The sequence below is a fragment of the Phyllopteryx taeniolatus genome, chromosome 5 (assembly GCF_024500385.1).
Source record: "Phyllopteryx taeniolatus isolate TA_2022b chromosome 5, UOR_Ptae_1.2, whole genome shotgun sequence".
Classification (NCBI taxonomy): domain Eukaryota; kingdom Metazoa; phylum Chordata; class Actinopteri; order Syngnathiformes; family Syngnathidae; genus Phyllopteryx; species Phyllopteryx taeniolatus.
The window spans coordinates 28,588,691-28,607,565 of NC_084506.1; the positions used below are offsets into that span (position 1 = coordinate 28,588,691).

The 18,875-nt window shown below is 41.8% G+C and overlaps 2 protein-coding genes, 2 long non-coding RNA genes and 6 other non-coding genes across 14 annotated transcripts; 2 read left to right on the forward strand and 8 right to left on the reverse strand.

Moving 5' to 3' along the window:
* Positions 1-795: 795 nt before the first annotated feature.
* Positions 796-8,987, forward strand: map2k1 (mitogen-activated protein kinase kinase 1). 2 transcript variants are annotated; one of them, XM_061774538.1, is made up of 11 exons: positions 797-1,182; positions 4,051-4,261; positions 5,001-5,147; positions 5,231-5,308; positions 5,440-5,491; positions 5,697-5,821; positions 7,922-8,126; positions 8,196-8,260; positions 8,331-8,392; positions 8,480-8,525; positions 8,604-8,987. In XM_061774538.1, exons 1-11 carry the CDS (start codon positions 1,100-1,102, stop codon positions 8,715-8,717), a joined length of 1,188 nt encoding a protein of 395 aa, XP_061630522.1. In that variant the 5' UTR covers positions 797-1,099; the 3' UTR covers positions 8,718-8,987. The 2 variants fall into 2 exon arrangements, with proteins under 2 accessions (XP_061630523.1, XP_061630522.1); XM_061774539.1 differs by lacking the exons at positions 5,440-5,491; positions 5,697-5,821 and having other exon boundaries at positions 796-1,182.
* LOC133478463 (uncharacterized) lies at positions 2,296-10,518 on the reverse strand. Of its 4 annotated transcripts, none has more exons than XR_009788686.1 (5): positions 10,394-10,518; positions 9,727-10,319; positions 9,468-9,548; positions 9,258-9,330; positions 2,296-2,664 (listed from the first exon to the last, which is right to left on the reverse strand). It is a non-coding gene; the product is annotated as an uncharacterized LOC133478463 (long non-coding RNA). The 4 variants fall into 4 exon arrangements; XR_009788687.1 differs by lacking the exon at positions 2,296-2,664 and having other exon boundaries at positions 9,090-9,330; positions 9,727-9,856; positions 9,933-10,319; XR_009788688.1 differs by lacking the exon at positions 9,258-9,330 and having other exon boundaries at positions 2,297-2,661.
* LOC133478792 (small nucleolar RNA SNORD18) lies at positions 9,616-9,687 on the reverse strand. The gene has a single exon (XR_009788789.1). It is a non-coding gene; the product is annotated as a small nucleolar RNA SNORD18 (small nucleolar RNA).
* Positions 10,519-10,579: 61 nt separating the features above from the next.
* On the reverse strand, positions 10,580-10,647 carry LOC133478794 (small nucleolar RNA SNORD18). The gene has a single exon (XR_009788791.1). It is a non-coding gene; the product is annotated as a small nucleolar RNA SNORD18 (small nucleolar RNA).
* A 303-nt stretch (positions 10,648-10,950) lies between these two features.
* LOC133478791 (small nucleolar RNA SNORD18) lies at positions 10,951-11,022 on the reverse strand. The gene has a single exon (XR_009788788.1). It is a non-coding gene; the product is annotated as a small nucleolar RNA SNORD18 (small nucleolar RNA).
* Positions 11,023-11,548: 526 nt separating this feature from the next.
* rpl4 (ribosomal protein L4) lies at positions 11,549-18,839 on the reverse strand. The gene is made up of 10 exons (XM_061774540.1): positions 18,682-18,839; positions 17,941-18,112; positions 16,090-16,196; positions 15,745-15,883; positions 15,384-15,508; positions 15,042-15,171; positions 12,296-12,452; positions 12,037-12,120; positions 11,749-11,869; positions 11,549-11,673 (listed from the first exon to the last, which is right to left on the reverse strand). The coding sequence occupies exons 1-10, from the start codon at positions 18,682-18,684 to the stop codon at positions 11,602-11,604; spliced, it is 1,110 nt and encodes a 369-aa protein (XP_061630524.1). The 5' UTR covers positions 18,685-18,839; the 3' UTR covers positions 11,549-11,601.
* LOC133478793 (small nucleolar RNA SNORD18) lies at positions 11,936-12,003 on the reverse strand. The gene has a single exon (XR_009788790.1). It is a non-coding gene; the product is annotated as a small nucleolar RNA SNORD18 (small nucleolar RNA).
* LOC133478465 (uncharacterized) lies at positions 14,572-15,139 on the forward strand. The gene is made up of 2 exons (XR_009788690.1): positions 14,572-14,691; positions 14,774-15,139. It is a non-coding gene; the product is annotated as an uncharacterized LOC133478465 (long non-coding RNA).
* LOC133478796 (small nucleolar RNA SNORD16) lies at positions 15,575-15,675 on the reverse strand. The gene has a single exon (XR_009788793.1). It is a non-coding gene; the product is annotated as a small nucleolar RNA SNORD16 (small nucleolar RNA).
* On the reverse strand, positions 15,943-16,041 carry LOC133478795 (small nucleolar RNA SNORD16). Its single transcript, XR_009788792.1, has one exon. It is a non-coding gene; the product is annotated as a small nucleolar RNA SNORD16 (small nucleolar RNA).
* Positions 18,840-18,875: the final 36 nt, after the last annotated feature.

Here is an 18,875-nt window from a genome sequence, read left to right on the forward strand (position 1 = left end):
ATTATATATTATGCTTTGTTACGTTATGTTATCATTTACTACAAATTATATCGTTCATCTATCAATGCCACTGATGTAGAATTACAGGAAAAACAATTAAATACTCTTCCACTACATGGCAAAAGGTACAATTACCCATGAATCTACCGGTTGCCGTTCACACAACAGAATGTTCAATTAAACGGCCCCAGACTTCATACAGAGGAAGATGAATTATCAGTAAATTAAGACTATTTTATCATTATTTCAGTATACTGTATATACATTTTGTGATTTTTTGTTTGTTTGATGTACTGAGAAATGTTCCTAATGTAAATTATGTACCTTGGTTGAATAAAGGTTGGGGGGGAAAAATGGTTTTAGTATCAACCACAAGTACTGTACAGCAGTGATTCCCAATCACGGTGCAGGGCACCTATTGTGCTGTGAGAGATCATCAGGGGTGGCATAGTAAATGATACAATTTCACATAATTCGTCTGTAAATGATTAATTATGAATACATCCACTTATGTATTAATCCCAGTGACATACTGACAGGCAACACAATGAAATGCTCTTCCATTAGATGGCATAAGGTACGATAACTCTGTGTATCCACCCATTCCCATTCATAAAATACAACAGAATAAGTCATGGCTTCCTGCGAGTATATCAGCTTTGTGTTAAATTTAAAAAAGGTCCAAATTTCACTCTAAGTAAATCAATTTTGTGAGTAAATTGACAACATAAGTTGTAAATCGTATTATTGCCAGCAGAGGGGGCGCAAAGCCACGCACGGCAATGCGGAAGACGACTGTAAATATTTCCGTGACATCACATCTTCCGGACGACTTTCATGCAGCCATTCTGAACTATCTCAGTCCTGCCGGTCGTTACAGCGTCGCTGTCGAATTTTTAACACTTTCTTAAACTTCATCCATCCATTCTCTGAGCCGCTTCTCCTCACTAGGGTCGCGGGCGTGCTGGAGCCTATCCCAGCTATCATCGGGCAGGAGGCGGGCTAAACCCTGAACTGGTTGCCAGCTTCATCCGCATCATTATTATAACTATAAGAATCTTCACCCACATATCGGCGGTTTCACTTATTTGTGAGCAAGATGCAGAAGAGAAGGAAGCCCGAGCCCATCCAACTCAACCCGATCCCCGATGGGAATATCATCAACGGCAGCGGAGCCACAGAGTGAGTGTCACCAGTAGACCTAACCAGCCCCTTGTGTGCGTTTATACAGTACTTCGGAGCTGCATGGTTTACCATCGAAAATGATGATGTAGATTATACATTATCATTTTAATTTGGGCTTTGTAATTACATTTTAGTAGTGCTTATTACATATAATTTGCATGCGACTGATTCATGAATTGATCATGATGCATACAGTCCCCCCAATATCTTAGTGTTGCCATTGTGTCATGCATCTGAAGAATAATGCAACATCCCACGCTCTAATTTTTTACATTCTTGCATTATGCAGGAATGTGCAGTAACTAAATGGCTACTTTGTCTTTAATGACATGAATATAAATTCACTGTCAACGAGATTAGCCCTGCGATTGGCTGGCGACCTGTCCAAAGTGTACCCTACCTCCAGGCAAATTAAAGGCAGGCTATGCAAGTTTTCAAAATGCTAGCAAGATAGGAATCTAGCCCCTGACTCCACAACGAAAAAAGAACCATGAAGACAGCAGCTCTTCATGCTTTGGTGGCTGCCACAGAGTACCCCTCGATCAGCCAGGCGTGTGCGCAAGCCGCTGGAGGAATGCGGATGGGACCTGCGTCCTGGTCTCTTGTGGCTGCCTCACTCAGAGTGCCAACGTTACACAAAATATTGCTGGTTTGATAGTATTTTTTGGAATGGACAATCAATTGCAAATATAAGAGGTGATCAACTTACCTGAAGACCCGGTGAGAACGGTGACGACAGTTTGTCGGCGTAGGTGGTTTTCCAAGCGCAGCAATATCTAACCCTCCGCATACAGGACACCACCCACTGTTATAGATGTTTGCCCTTGATTTTAAGTAGATAGCTGACTTTTTTTTTTTTTTTGATAACCGGAATTAAATAATCCAGCCAAGAAACCACAGTATAGTCTCCTTTTGCGTGAGGCTCGTGAAAGGGTGCATGAGGTCATGCCTCCTGTCACACCCACTGATTGGTTCTTGTCCCGGGGTGCCCAATTGTAAAATAATTCAAATTCAATTAGAGGCATTAGATGAGGCAAGAGAGGGATATTTTTCAAAAGATCATTTTAAGAGTATTCTTCTGTCAGGTCATAGAGACAAGTTTTAACCCATGTCAAAAAAGTTTTTGTTTTGTTTGAAACTGCAAATTCCAGCTTTAAGCTTGGATAGGCTCCAGCTCACCCATGACCTGAATGAGAACAGGCACTATACAAAATGGATGGATGCCAATAAAAGAATATATTGATAATACTCTACTGTAATACAGTACATACAGGTGTACCTAATAAAGTGGCCAGGGACTGTATACACTCCTTTTTTAAAGTGGAAAAACATACCTTAGGTTGATAATCACTGTGTGCTAAAAGTTGCCTTAGCTTTACTGGTGCTGCTGAGGATGACGACATGGTGTTGGTATGATAGTTTCGCACATCCTTGGTTTTGCGAGGCAGGTTGTGACTGGCCAAGGAATATCTCACCCTGCTGAAACAGGAATGTTAATACATTATGATGTTAATACACTGTTTCGTGCTGGAAATCAGTCTAATATGTTTTCAGTCATGATCAGATTCCAACCTTGAATGCCTAGCTACGCATCTATCCTGTTAAGTGACAACCACAATCAACCTCCATCCATCCATTTTGTATTGCTCCGTCGTCATTAGGGAGAGCTGGAGCCTATCCCAGATGACTTTGGGCGAAAGGCAAATTACACCGTGGACTAGTCGCCAGCCAATCGCAGGGCACATATAGACAACCATTCACAATCACATTCAGACCTATGGACAATTTAGCCTTCTCTGAACCTAACGTATATTTTTGGAATGTGGGAGGAAGATGGAGTAGCCAGAGGAAACCCACATAAGCACAAAACAAGCAGGAGCTGAGATTCAGAACCAAAATTTCAGAACTGTGAGGCAGATGTGCTTAACACTAGATTACTGTGCTGCCTTCGGTTGACAAAACATGGGGGGGGGGGGGGGGGGGAATTCACCTTAAATACTGTAATGTATGAGGGCTTTTTGTCTTCTTTTGTGCAAAGAATAATCAGCATACAGCATGCTAAAAACTTCCAAGTGAAAGTACAGAAGAAGGCAACTACTGCATCTCTTTAATTCAACTCGAGCATATGTCCTTGAACATTGTGTGATAGGAGTTCAAGAGGCCTGCATCGTGCACACTTCCCTCCTCCGCCGCAAGCAAGCGTAGGGCCCCTCTTGGTCCCGCCCACATATTGTACACGGTGTGTGTGTGTTTCAGGCCGCTTCAGTATTTATGGCGTCGTCCACCTTTCTGCTTGTCGACAAAATGCCCATGCTGCCCACAAGCCAAATCAAATTATGTATGCAGTCTCCATGGTAATAATGCAGGCCCAAGATCAGAAACAAAATAACTTAACTCCTTTTGTTGTCAGTAATTCTGTCAGCCGACGCAAGATGCACACCACCGATCAAAAGACTCAATGTTAGAAATACCACGATGCAGAGCACCCAGCTCCATACCAATAATAATTCAAAGAGCAGCCTGTCAAAAGAGCTTTTTTATTGCTTTATCCTGTTGGCTACTCAAGGTGATTGGTTGCCATGACAGCGCAAAAGGAGCGACAGAAGCTGCTGAACAAAACTGATATAAGGATGTGTGAGAACAAAAAGGCAAACCCAAGGACTCCCACTGCATTTTCTATCCACTTGGTTGATCATTGTCCTTAAACACAAATAAATCACCAGAATGTGTCTGTTCAATTAAGCTAAAGATTAACTGATGCACCACTCTTTCATTCTGGGGCGCTTCAAAAGAACCATCTGTCAAAGCTCTGTAGAAGTGGATTTCAGAAAAAGCTCTTACAACCTGCGTGTGTCTTTTTGTAAGAACAAACTTGGAATCCCTACAAAAGAAGCTAGAGGAGCTTGAACTGGACGAGCAGCAACGCAAACGTCTGGAAGCGTTCCTGACGCAGAAACAGAAAGTGGGAGAGCTGAAAGATGACGATTTCGAGAAGATATGCGAGCTCGGTGCAGGGAACGGAGGAGTCGTCTTCAAAGTGTCCCACAGGCCTTCTGGTCTGATCATGGCCAGAAAGGTAAAGCTGCTTTATCAACACAGCCCTGGTGACAACACCTAATGCATTGTGCAAACTCACAAAGTTTGGCATGTTGGGCTTTAGGGTGAGATAACAGGATGAACCTAAAATGCCTTATAACCTTTACTACAGGTAACCTTATTTAGACCGTCTCAAAACTATCGAATGCACAAGACTAGCTGTTCAACGTTTCAGTACTTTTTGCTCTCGCTCTCTAACAGGCAGCTAAATGAGAAAATATTCACAACATATGTTTGATCCATGGATCAACAAATTTCCAAGGACAGCCACTTCTATGCCTTTCAGGGACAGTTCCAGTCTCACTGTTGCAACCTGCTGATTCCACTCTTAAACTCAGAGGCCACTTCCCACTGAGAACATCCAGTTTGAAGCCTCACAATCGAGAGGTACTATTAATCAATTGTTAGGTGTCATCTTGGTCATATGATGTTAAAATGTGACCAGCACAATGAATACGAGATTAAACCAATTCTAACTGACCCAGACAACAACCCATGTGTCCAACACCTGTTGTGAATTTTGTATTCAGGCCTTTGCAAAGTTGTTCAAAAAGTAATGAAACATTCAACAGTTGAACACTTTCAAAAGTTTGCAGGGTGTGAAACGGTTCACCTGTAAAAGGTCATAGGGCAGTTGAGGTTCATCCTGAAATTTCACCTGAAAGCCCAATATGCAGAAGCTTTTATCAGTGGTAATGGTAAGCTCTCCGGTATTGCAGCTCATCCACCTGGAAATCAAACCCGCCATCAGGAACCAGATCATAAGAGAGCTTCAAGTGCTGCATGAATGCAACTCCCCCTACATTGTGGGCTTTTATGGCGCATTCTACAGTGATGGAGAAATCAGCATCTGCATGGAGCATATGGTATACAACATTAATATTTTCTAATGGTATTTATTTTTTTTTTTAAGGTGGTTTTTCAAGTTTTCTTTCTTTGCTGGTTTTAGGACGGTGGCTCCCTTGATCAGTCACTCAAGAAAGCTGGAAAGATCCCAGAGCAAATCCTTGGCAAAATCAGCATTGCAGTATGTAACCTGTTCTCATACGCAGCCATTTCATAAACTTTCAGGATGATTCACTCGTGCAAGCATAAATTAACACCGCGAGGGCCCATATGCTGTTCCTTTATGCTTAAATGCCAGATTTATATTTGCAGGTCATTAAAGGACTCTCATACCTGAGGGAAAAACACAAGATCATGCACAGAGGTCAATGACTTTACTTACTTGACTCAATGATACATTTACACACAGTAGTGCCTGTCTCTCCCATTGGGTTTGAAATTGTTCTAGTCATTGCAGCTATACATTTGGTCACATAATGGGACTATGCTGCATGCATGCCACCTGTACCTGTGTCCCATCTGCATGGCATTCCCCCCACCCCCAACACACCGTCTCTCCCACTTGTCAGATGTCAAGCCTTCTAATATCCTGGTGAATTCCCGGGGTGAGATTAAGTTGTGTGACTTTGGAGTTAGTGGACAGCTCATAGACTCCATGGCCAACTCCTTTGTGGGCACACGCTCCTACATGTCTGTAAGTTAACACGAACATACTGCTCTACCACAATGACATGAGGGGTTAGGGGTAGAGGAGAAAGAGAGGAAAAAAAACAACAACTTTACAATCAAATATCAGCATGGCATATCAGTGGTTAGCATGTCCACCGCAGTCACAAGGCTCAAGGGTCAAACCTGCACTTGTAAGTTTTTTCCACCTTGCTCCCAAATTTCAAAAACATGCATATTAGGTTAATACTAAATTGTCCGTAGGCTTGAACGTTTGCCAGTGCAGCTTGCGATTGCTGGCAACCAGTCCAAGGTGTAGAATCGCTTCACCCTCAAACAGCTGGGATAGGCTCCAGTTCTTCTGAGACCCAAATAAGGGCAAACGTAGTTGGAAAATGATTGCTGGCTAGATGTGCAGACTACATACAGTGCTGTGAAAGTATTAGACCCTTCTCAAATTCTTATATTGTTGGATAGTTCCCCACTTTGTTTCAGCTCAAACAAATCGTAATATCAGACAAACATAACCCAAGTGAACTTAAAATGCTGTTTTTAAAATGGTGATTTCATTTATTAAAGGAGAAAATTATTCAAAGTTACCTGGGCCTGTGTGAAAAAGCAATGGCCGCCTAAACCTAATAACTGGTTGGGCCATCCTCAGCAGCAACAACTGAAACCAAGCATTTTCTATAACTGGCAATGAGTCTTTCGCATCTCTCTGGAGATATTTTGGCCCACTCTTCCTTGCAGAATTGAATTAAGCAAAAATGGAGGGTTTTTGTACGTGAACGGACTTTTTAAGGTCATGCCACTGCATTTCAATTGGATTCAAGTCTGGACTTTGACTAGGCCTCTCCAAAACCATTTTGCTTTTATAAGACAGACTGAAGTTGACTTGGTGGTGTGTTTTGGATTGTTATCCTGCTGCAGAACCCAAGTGTGCTTCAGCCCGAGGTCATAAACTGATGGCTGAATATTCTCCTTCAGGATCTTCTGTTAAAGAGCAGAATTCATGGTTCCATCAATCACAGCAAGTTGTCCAGTTCTTGAAGAACAAAAGCAGCCCAAGACTAATCACACTACCACCACATTTGACTGCTGGTATAAAGGTTTTTCTGAAATGCTGTGCTACATTTACACCAGACGTAATGAGACACCTTCCAAAAAGCACAAGTTTCACCTAGTCAGTCTGTTATTCTCCCAAAAGTTATTCAAATATATATTTTTTTTTTTTTTTTTGCAAAAGCAAGCCTTTATGTTTTTTTGGTTAGGAGTGGTTTTTGCCTTTTTGCCCAGTCTCTTCCTTATTGTTGTGTCATGAACACTGACCTTAACTGATACAAGGGAGGCCTGCAGTTCTTTAGAAGTTGTCCTGAGTTCCTTTGTAGCCTCCTGGAAGTGTCACTGCTGTTCTCTAGGGGTAATCTTTGTAAAACGGCCATTTCTGGGAAGGTTCACCACGGTTCCAGATTTTCTCCATGTGAGGATAATGGCTCTCGTTATGGTTCGCTGGAACAATAAAGCTTTAGAAATGGCTTTTGTAACCCTTCCCAGATTGATAGATGTCAATCGCTATTTCTCGATTGTCCTGGAATTTCTTTGTAACGTGTCATTTTGTTACAGCTTTAGATTTTTTGCCTGACTTGATTTTCTTGGGACAGATTCTGTTGAGTGATTTATTGATTGAAAAGGTCTGGAGGTAATCATCCTTGGGTGTGAGATCAGTGAAAATTAAACAAATTCATGATTTAACAGGGGGCTAATTACTTGTTCATACAGGACCAGGCAACTGTGAATCACTTTTTTTCCTTAAAATCATTTAAAAACAGCATTTTAAGTTCACTTGGGGTACATTTGTCTATTTACATTTGTTGGATGCTGTAGTGGGGAAACTATGCAAAAATATAATTTGAGAAGGGGGCTAATACTTTTTAGTGGCACCATACATCTTAGGGACCCAGCAATGTAATTCCAAATATTGGTCAAACCTAATGACTAACAAGCGTATACTAGGTATATTAACACGAGCCTGTAAGTCGCTTCATGCCTTTAAATTTTATAATGCAATTAACAGAGCTGCCAAACTTGATCTTGCACTGTGGACTGAATTTTTTATTCTTTCACATAGCCAGAGCGTTTACAAGGCACCCATTACTCAGTCCAGTCAGACATTTGGAGTATGGGTCTGTCCCTAGTTGAAATGGCCATTGGACGTTTCCCTATCCCACCACCTGACACAAAAGAGCTGGAACACATTTTTGGGACTCAAGTGGGAGGTGGAAACTCTGCAGAGTCCTCACCAAAGGCTGGACCTCCTGGGAGACTTGGCAGCTGTAAGTCTAAGTTCCAGCCTTTGAATACGCTTTTCCCAACATAACTATGCATTTGTTTTGTACTTGTAGCATATGGATCAGACAGTAGGCCTCCAATGGCCATCTTTGAGTTACTTGACTACATAGTCAATGAGGTGAGGGTTCACACAATTTTACCAGCTTGAAATGGTAACTGCTTCACTAACAGTATTTGACTCACGATAGCCTCCACCAAAGCTGCCTGGGATGTTATTCAGTTCAGAATTTCAAGATTTTGTCAATAAATGGTAAGGTGAAAGGTCTGGGGGGGGGAGAAGAAAAATATCTGAAACCACTAATATTTCAAATAATCACTTGTTTAATCTCCATTTCAGCTTGATAAAGAACCCAGCAGAAAGGGCAGACCTGAAACAGTTAATGGTTTGTGTTTACACACACCTTGTCACCATGTTGCACTTTTCAATCTTCAACTCATGAAACATTTCATCTTCCCAACAGGTGCACCCTTTTATCAGACAGTCAGAAGCAGAGCAAGTTGATTTTGCTGGCTGGTTGTGCACCACCATTGGACTCAACCAGCCTGGGACACCCACTCATGGTTCAGCAATATGACTTCCACCAGCTATTGTCAAACCTGTGCCCTTTAATCCTCTAACAGGGTTTCTACAATTTGTATAAGATATTAGGCCAAAAAGTACAATCAAATGTTATATTTAAATTTCAAACCTACATGCCAAGTGAAATTACAAAGGTTAACCTAATTTGGGCTGCAATGCAAGCCTGCCTGAAAAGCCATCTTTTTCTAAAGAATAACACCATATTAAGTGTGCTTGAAGCCCGGCATTATCGTGAAATGTTTGGTGAATTAAACTGTGAACATGACTCCTTTTGCCTTCCTTGAAGCCCATCTTTAGATGCCTCTTTTTTAACAGGTGCTTAGTCCCAGGTTTCCAAGAGTTCAATAGTTCTTGCTGTAAAATCACAACAGCACTTGGTGACATTCTACAACATTCTAATTTAAGTGCTAGCTAGTAATGATGCATTGCTCAGGACTTTCATCTTGTAAGGATTCAGAAACACAGACCAGAAGTGGGAGTATCATCAGTTTGCAAAGATACAAGTTAGAAAAACTGAAAGCAGTACTGTACGTACTTTGTTGTACAAAGTGGTGTTTCCCGGAGCACCTTGCCATTGAGAATCATGCTTAGGTTTATCATCTCAGGCCCTGGTTGGTTAAAATGAGAGGCATTAATTAAATTTACTAAACTGACTTTTGTGAGTTACTGTGGCCTGTAATCTGAGCATTGCTCAGGACTTGCAACTTGGTATCATAATGGAAAAAACAAAAAAAGTTCAATTTACCTGGGTGCAGAAAGTCCTATATGGATCTCGCTCTTCAGTATTCTACTCAGGTCTGTGTTGATCATTATGTGCATTGGTTGGCTGAAATTGAAGGAATATTAGATTATTTACTTTTCTATACCACGAATGAATGCTGTGGTTTTCGAATAGACTCAGAACTTCATTCTTATCACAGGTGTCAAAAACACGGACCATGAAGTAAGAAAGCTCATCACAGAAATAGTTGACACATCTGACAGTGGTCAGTCTATAAACTCACTAGTCAGCCTTGAGGCAGCCAGATTACACCAGGTGCTGTACAGCTCAGCCGCTTGCAGGAAGCACCCAGACCATCTGTAGGAGAATCCAACATGACCACCGGGAGGCATTCTCAGAAAGTTCAGTTCTTTCTGCAGATTCCAGAAGAAATTTACATGAGGATATAAAAACTGTTCAAAAATTTTAAGTGCCATTACCTGTTCTTACCTTCATCTCAACTGTTTCCTTCCGAGATCAGAATAGATTGTTTCACTGATTATACATCAGCGCTGTAAACCATGTGTTATAACGTTTTATGGACGTGGCAGGAAAAGTACAGTTTTAAACAAATTGTATAATTAAGTGAATTTGGGAATGCTGCAGTGCTAGTGCATTTCCACCTTGAGTTCCTTAACCACAGAATACAATGCTTTCTACAGTATGTGAAAAGCACATTCTGGAATAAAAATGTTAAGGACAGGTCGAACTCTTGATTTGATCCAAACTTATTTATTGTTCAGTGAACTCCAGACAGGTAAAAATTTAAGCCTTGATTTTCTTGGGTGCTCCCTTCTTTCCAGGCTTCTTCTTGGGTTTCAGCATCTTAGCCTTTATCTGTTGGAACCAAACAATTTCAGTCAGATAAGAATACAAGGTTCATGCTACAAGAGCGGTCGCTAGTTTCTTACCTTGGGATCATGCTTGAGAATTGCGTGACGTCTGGCAGTCTTGGCATATGGGTTCAGTTTGAACATTATCCTCATGTACTTCAGAGGATTCTTCTTCAGGACTGCCGTTGATCATCTTCCTGCAAGGAGAAGGCAAACAATGACGCATGCCAGTACCTTTAAATTTGAGTGCCTGAGTCAGGGCATTGGCTCAGGACTTCCAACTTATCAGGATTCAGAAACACGGACCTGAAGTAGGAGTATCATCATGGCTTCAAAACCAGAGTAAATTACAAATGTTCACTTGCCTGGGTGCACGAAGTGCTTTCTGGATCTCCTCGCTCGTCAGAATCCTGCTCAGGTCTGTGTTGGTCATCTTCTGCATTGGCAAGCTGAAATGGAAGGTCTACTACTTAATTTGCTCTATTTACAATATAAAGTTAAATCAATGTGGTATTCAATAGACTTAGAATTTCATTCATATCACAAGTGTCAAAAACAGACCAAAGTAGGATAGCTCATTACAGTAAGTACACCGACCATGCTGTTCCACAAGGAACTCACTTGTGGTTTTCAATATACTCAGAACTTCATTCTTATCACAGGCGTCAAAAACACGGACCATGAAGTAAGAAAGCTCATCACAGAAATAGTTGACACTTCTGATAGTGGCAAGTCTATAAACTTACTAGTCAGCCTTGAGGCAGGCAGATTACACTGGGTGCTGTACATCTCATCTGCTTGCAGGAAGGACCCAGACCATGTGTAGGAGAATCCAACATCACCACTGGGAGGCATTCTCAGAAGGTTCCGTTCTTTCTGCAGAGATTCCATAAGGAATTTTCAAATAAAAACCGTTCGCAAAGTTTAAAAGTGCCATTACCTGTTCTTACCTTCATCTCAACTGTTTCCTTCCGAGACCAGACTAGATCGTTTTGCTGAAATATTACACCTAAGCACTGTAAACCATGTTTTAAAAAGCTCTGACAGTTACACAACGCATTAGGGAGTTGGCAGGAAAAGTAGTTTTAAACAAATTGTATAGTTAAGTGAATTTGGAAATACAGCACTGCTAGTGCATTTTCACCTTGAGTTCTTTAACCACAGAACACAATGCTTTCTGCAGTATGTGAAAAGCAAATTATAGAATAAAAATGTTAAGGACAGGTCGAACTCTTAATTTGATCCAAACTTATTTATTGTTCAGTGAACTCCAGTCAGGTAAAAATTTAAGCCTTGATTTTCTTGGGTGCTCCCTTCTTTCCAGGCTTCTTCTTGGGTTTCAGCATCTTAGCCTTGATCTGTTGGAACCAAACAATTTCAGTCAGATAAAAATACAAGGTTCATGCTACAAGAGTGGTTTGCTAGTTTCTTACCTTGGGATCATGCTTGAGAATTGCGTGACGTCTGGCAGTCTTGGCATATGGGTTCAGTTTGAACATTATCCTCATGTTCTTCAGAGGATTCTTCTTCAGGACTCTGCGCTTGATCTTCTTCCTGCAAGGAGAAGGCAAACAATGATGCATGCCAATACTTTTAAATTTGAGTGCCTGAGTCAGGGCATTGCTCAGGACTTCCAATTTATCAGGATTCAGAAACACGGACCTGAAGTAGGAGTATCATCATGGCTTCAACATCAGAGCAAATTACAAATGTTCACTCGCCTGGGTGCACGAAGTGCTTTCTGGATCTCCTCGCTCTTCAGAATCCTACTCAGGTCTGTGTTAGTCATCTTGTGCATTGGCAAGCTGAAATGGAATGACTACTACTTAATTTGCTCAATTTACAATATAAAGTTAAATCAATGTTTTGGTATTCAATAGAGACAGAATTTTATTCATATCACAAGTGTCAAAAACGGACTGAAGTAGGAAAGCTCATCACAGTAAGTACAGCAACCATACTGTTCCACAAGGAACTCACTTGTAGTCAACCTTGAGGGAGGAAGGTTTACGCCAGGTGCCGTACAACTCATCCAGCTTGCGGAAGGCGCTCTCAGTCCAGATGCAGAAGCGACCAACATGACCGCCGGGGGCCAGTCTCAGAAGGTTCAGCTTGTTCACATTCTGGAGAGTGATGCCTGCAAAACAAGTCCAACTTCATACAACCAGCACCACAAAATCTAGTTTAATAACTAGAGTTGTCCCTATCTGATCATGCGATTATGACTCAAGGCTTAATCACAAATTTTCAGCTGATGGCATTGGGTAGGAAAAAAAAACAACAACAACAAAAGAACGTGAAGTTACAATACTCCTGAGGCACAAATACATTTGGCCACATATTTGGACTATGGTGCATGAATATATGTTACACACACACACACCTCCCAAAGTATTAGAACGGCAAGGTCAATCCCTTTGTTTTTGTTGTATTTTGAAAACATCTGGGTTACAGATCAAAAGAGGAACATAAGTTCAGAATTCCAGCTTTTATTTCATGGTATTTACCGGCACATCTACATGTGTTAAACTACTCAGGACAGGACTTTTGTTTGAAGCCACCTACTTTTCAAGCATGCAGAAGTATTAGAAAAGACAAATTAACAAAGTGAATAAGATTTAATATTTGGTGGCATAACCCTTACTTGCAATAACTGCATTAGCCTGCGACCCATTGACTTCAGACTGTTGCTTCCTTCATTTCAAAAGCTTTTTCAGGCCTTTACTGTAGCCTCTTTCAGTTCTTGTTTCTGGGGGATTCTCCCTTCAGTCTCCTCTTCAGGAGGTAAAATGCATGCTCTCCTGGGTTAAGGTCCGGTGATTGACTTGACCAGTCTATGACCTTCCACTTTTTCCCCCTGATGAAGTGTTTTGTTGTGTTGGCAGTGTGTTTTGGGTCATTGTCTTGTTGCATAATCAAGCTTCTCCCAATTAGTTTGGATACATTTTTCTGTAAATTGACAGACAAATGCTTTTGTAGACTTCGTAATTTATTCTGCTGCTACCGTCACAAGTTACATCATCAAAGACTAGTGAGCCCGTTCCAGAAGCAGCCATGCAAGCCCAAGCCATGACATTACCTCCACCATGCTTCACAGATCAGCTTGTGTTTTGAATCAAAAGCAGACCCTTTCTCCATACTTTGGCTTTTCCATCACTTTGGTAGCGGCTAATCTTAGTCTCTTTATTTCTTTCTTTCTTTCTTCTCTTAATTTTAGTCATGTCCCTCCGCATAACTGATAGCTTGCAGTTTAAACTGTGCTTCGTAAGCGTGTCTCTCCGTAGGTGCCATTTTCGGGGGTACTTAGCCAAACCGATGTTTTGCACAATGCACATACCGGCACTATATTCCTAATGGGGGCGTGCCTTTAAAGTCCTCTTTCACGTGCACCCTTCCCCCTTTAACGTCGGCATGCTGTCCTCAGTCACATCCGCCTTTCCTTTATATAAGCAGCGTGTCGGCAGGAAATGCTCCCAGTCAGTCAAGCAACAACATTTACAGATTTTGGAACTCTGTGCACACACGAGGCGCGCCACATTATAAGGCACCCGTCCATTTTGGAGAAAATTTAAGACTTAAGTGCGCCTTATGGTCAGAAAATACGGAACAATAAAATAATTTAATAACAGTAAGTTATTATTTCTGTCATGTTGTAATGTTGGATGGACCTGACTGATTAGAAAACACGACCTCACTTGAGCAGTGAATTCCAACCTTTATGGAGCCAAGGAACATATTTTACAATTGAAAAATCTCACAGTACACCAACAAACAAAAATGTCACAAAAAGCAGATACATTAATTACTGCATCTACTTCCTGCCATCTAATAGAAGACCTGTCACTATGTCTCACTGGCATAAATAGATGAAGATACATTATTTATTGTAAATATAATTTTGAGCAATTAAGTATACAAGTATATACAGTAAATGAACAGGTTACTTTAATAGACACATTGCTCCATCTTGTGATCGGCGATCGTTTTTTTTTTAACTCGCTGATCTGCCCCAAAAATCCTGATAGTGTAAAGCCCAGACTCTATATTGGCACATAGTAAAAATCAAGTGACTCAGACTCTGGTGCAAAAAAAATTGATCGGGACATTTCTATTAACTCAAGGGATAATTAAAGAGATTACAAAAATATATTTTTTAGTAGCCTTTGTGTCATGAGCTGCCCTGCAGTACTATTGTTGGAGCCTGGGTGGTGCTTTGGTCTTTGGTGCTCCCTCTCTCTCTCTCTCTCCTCCGCCCTCCCTCTTTCCAGCACCTTCCTTGGCCGCACACCTTTCACCAATCAGCCCTCGTTACCACCTGCATTTAAGCCTGCCTGATCCTGGAAATCCTGATCCGGAGTATTGCCGCTTTTCCAGCGGTACAACAGCTCCACAGTTTCCAAGTAAGCTACGCAATTCCTTGTCATCATTCTGAGCTCTGTGTTTTTCCTTGTCCTCTAGTGTTTCCTCCGTGTCCCTCGCCAAGTGGATTTCTGCCACCTCGCCGCCAAGCCAGCCCTCTTCACTACCTGCCACGCATTCGTTGCATCAACAACCCGCCGGGGCATCTCTTGGACCATTCCCATTTCCCTTTTCAACAAACTGTTCATCACTACCTCTCAGCCACCACCTGCTCTTGGGTCCAGTCTCAAGCCATTCATGACACTTTGAGGAATAGTACTATTGACTACACCACCCCAACCTGAAACATGAAACCATGAATACTTACCAGGAATATTTCTGAAAGCCTTGGTGACACCAGCATCTTGGTTATAGATGATACAAGGCCCTCTGCGTTGAATGCGTCGTCGATTCCTCATCTTACCCTTTCCGGCACGCATGCGCTGAGAGGCGTAGACCTGATAATTGGAGGTTCACAATGTTAGGCAGAGGACTAAAACGTTTGCATACTTTTGGCTTAATCAAACAAATGCTATATGCCACTATTAAATTACCCGCATCCATTGTGCACTGTTTCAGTCAGTCAAGTGACAATATAGTGCTTAAAAGAATAGCAATATGTATAATACATAGAATACAATTCAATCAAATTCTTGGAATTGGACACTACCTTCTTTATGTCATTCCAGGCTTTAAGCTTCTTCAGCAGGAGCACTGCCTCCTTGGTTTTCTTGTAGCCCTCAACTTTGTCTTCAACCACCAAAGGGACTTCTGGGATTTCCTCAACACGGTGTCCTGTAGAGAAAATCATGTCAACATTTGGCAGACAACATCACAACTATAAAAGAATTTCGTTGAACCTGCTCAGATTTAAACGCACATCACCACCCTGTGACAGCTTTGAGACAGCAGGCAACTGTCAACTGTTCACAGGGTCAGACGCAAATTACACCATCATGGCAAGTGGTAGTATTAGGTAGTAGAATTAAACCATCAGTTTAGGATTGTAATCAATTTAAGGCTGTGCTCACCCTTGGACATGACAAGCGCAGGGATGGCAGTAGCAGCCAGAGCAGAGCAGAGGGCATAACGCTTCTGGGTCGTGTTGATCCTGCGGTGCCAACGACGCCAGGTCTTGGTGGGGGCAAACATGCGCCCTCCACGACACATCTTGTAGCAAAATCAAGGTCATTAAGCAAACACTGACACAATACTTAAATATACTTACATGCTCAGAAACAAAGTTCGTCAGTCAACTGAGCCAGTATTTGACAGCAGGCATTCTGTCACTGGACGCAGTGTCGGACGCAAATTACACCATCAGTGCACGTTTGACAATTACCGCGCAGTTGCACAGTTTAACTGAAAAAGGATACGTTTCCAAAGGCACCCTGGCCAGAACGGTGAGTACCACCACCCCTCACACGAGGGATACGGGCCACAGCCCTTCCTGTACCCCAGGACTCAGCACTGGTCTGGTGGCCTAAAATAAATAAGTCACTGCATAACTGACATCATGGTATAAGAACTTTATATATCAGTACCGAACGCAGTTTATTCAGACAAGCAAACACCAAAGGCGTGAAAAAGGTGCCCCCCCCCCCCAAAAAAATAAAATAAATACATTTGGGGGGGTCCCAGTTTTTGATTTTGACATAAATTAAGCAATCTGGAAGACTGAAGAGTACAATAAGGCAAAATAAACACAATTTCTTCATACAGAAAAACATTTACACCGCTCAAGTACATGTTGGTGTACAAATTTAGGATTAAAATTAAATTTGCCTCATTTCTTTGCTTTTTTGTTTTGGCCTCCAACATGAGCCAGGCTTATCTCCACCTGCATCGGATGCCTGCTTCAAGCTGTGCCACATGAATAGCATCCTCCTCTTTAAGCACTCTCATTCTGGAAAATAATTGACTAAAATCATTGTCTGTTACACTATTGCCAACTTGAAAGGCTAATCCCAAATGCATCCACCAGGAAATATTAAGTACAATATTTTTCTGTTTTTAATTGGCCATTGCTAAATTTGAAGTTAGTTCACTCTTTCTTGTGACATAATCCCTAACATCGCTCCTTCACTTTACTTTAACATCCGTAAACTAATTTTATAAATGTAGGCGCGTTTCCTAATTCTTCTCGCCGATGTTACGTGTGCTCCGCTGTTCCACTGGGACCACAACCAAGGCCACGACCTGCAGCACCTAAACGCGAAAATACAAAAGACCAGTGCAACAAATACATCACTGGCTGATCTGATGAGTAAAAATGCTGCTTAAATGCAAGAGTAGCAATAGCAGATGTCCATCCATCCATTTTCTGAGCCGCTTCTCCTCACTAGGGTCGCGGGCGTGCTGGAGCCTATACCAGCTGTCATCGGGCAGGAGGCGGGGTACACCCTGAACTGGTTGCCAGCCAATCGCAGGGCACATAGAAACAAACAACCATTCGCACTCACAGTCATGCCTACGGGCAATTTAGAGTCTCCAATTAATGCATGTTTTTGGGATGTGGGAGGAAACCGGAGTGCCCGGAGAAAACCCACGCAGGCACGGGGAGAACATGCAAACTCCACACAGGCGGGGACGGGGATTGAACCCCGCACCTCAGAACTGTGAGGCTGACGCTCTAACCAGTCGGCCACCGTGCCGCCGCAATAGCAGATGTCCGATAGCCAAATATTGTACTCAAGTAAGAATACTGTTAATTGACAATGTGACAAGTAAAAAGTAGTCTTCCCAAAAAATTCCTTGAGTAAAATGTACACGGTGAAATAATTACCCAAGTACTGAGTAAACAGTGAGTAACTTCTCATTTTTAACCATAGCATGAACATTAATTGATTTTTTTTAAATATATATATATATATATATATATATATACACACACACACACACAAAATAAAATGCTAATTCTGATGTTGCTGTGTGTGGGCTTGTGTGTATGCACAGTTACAATGACAACAAAACATCTGCAATTTACTGCATGGTGTTTTCTCAAGTTATAAGTGAGCTGAAATATTCACGTTTGGGCAGACATTGCCAGGCAAATACTACAATACATGAAAGCTGTTGTTTTTGTTCGTCTTAATGGTAACGACGACCTTCCCAACATGGCCGCCACGACGATCAGCCGGGCTGGCCTATCTAGTGTTAATACGCCAAAAGGCGACTGATTTGCATGTATGTTTACGCCGATTTGCATGTATGTTTATTGCACTCACCTGCCAGTGCGCTGACTGCATAGGGCTGGCGACTGTTCTTGCGCATGTTGGTATGCACAAAATTCACAACATCAGGGCGAATGGGAGCCCTGAACACTGCAGGCAGGACAACATTCTTGCCTGAGGAGTCTCCTTTCTCGGAATAAACCGAGATGAGGGGTCGGGCACAGGCCTACAAAGTAAAAATTATTATTTACCTTCGGCATCTATTGGATATTAAGAGTACACGGAGTCATTATGCAGCTGTAATTGGCATCAAATGAATGCAATTTGAGTCTACATAATCAACCTAGTTTAAATTTAATAAATAATATGCAAGTTATCTTTTACTTAGTTTCGCTCACGGTGTGAATTTCTCGAAAGCAAGACGAACAGGGCCTGTTAGCTCACACTAGTCAGCCAAAGTAGCGCTATAACCTGCATGGTATTTAATTTAAGACTTTAAGACGAATAAATGCAAAATAAAAAAACTAGACAAACAAGAGGAGCAATTAGCTTGTCTGGCGTTTATTGCAAAATATTATTTGGCTGCCGTAGAAGAGCTACGGAAAAAGCCGACACACGTGTCACAAGGAGACTGGCAGTACTAGTTCAAAATGGCTCCCTCGTAGTAGTTGCTCTGGCCGGGAGTAGTGCCGCTCCAAACTTTCATCATAGGTGAAAATAACCCCTCGCGAAGATACAGTTCTCACAAAAACACGACATTTACGTTAAAAAAGCAAAATTACAGTGGTTTCTCACCATAATCGTTATTTACGCTTCGGCTCGCCGAGAACCACGCTCCTCACGTTATGGCGGCCACAGAAAAAAGGAAGCGTGTTCTCCGCCCTCAAAGGATTATGCCTCCGCCGAAAAGAACACCACTTCCGCCAAAAGCCTTATTTTGACAAAGGCAATTTAACAACCGCAAAAGACATGTTTTATATTTAATACTA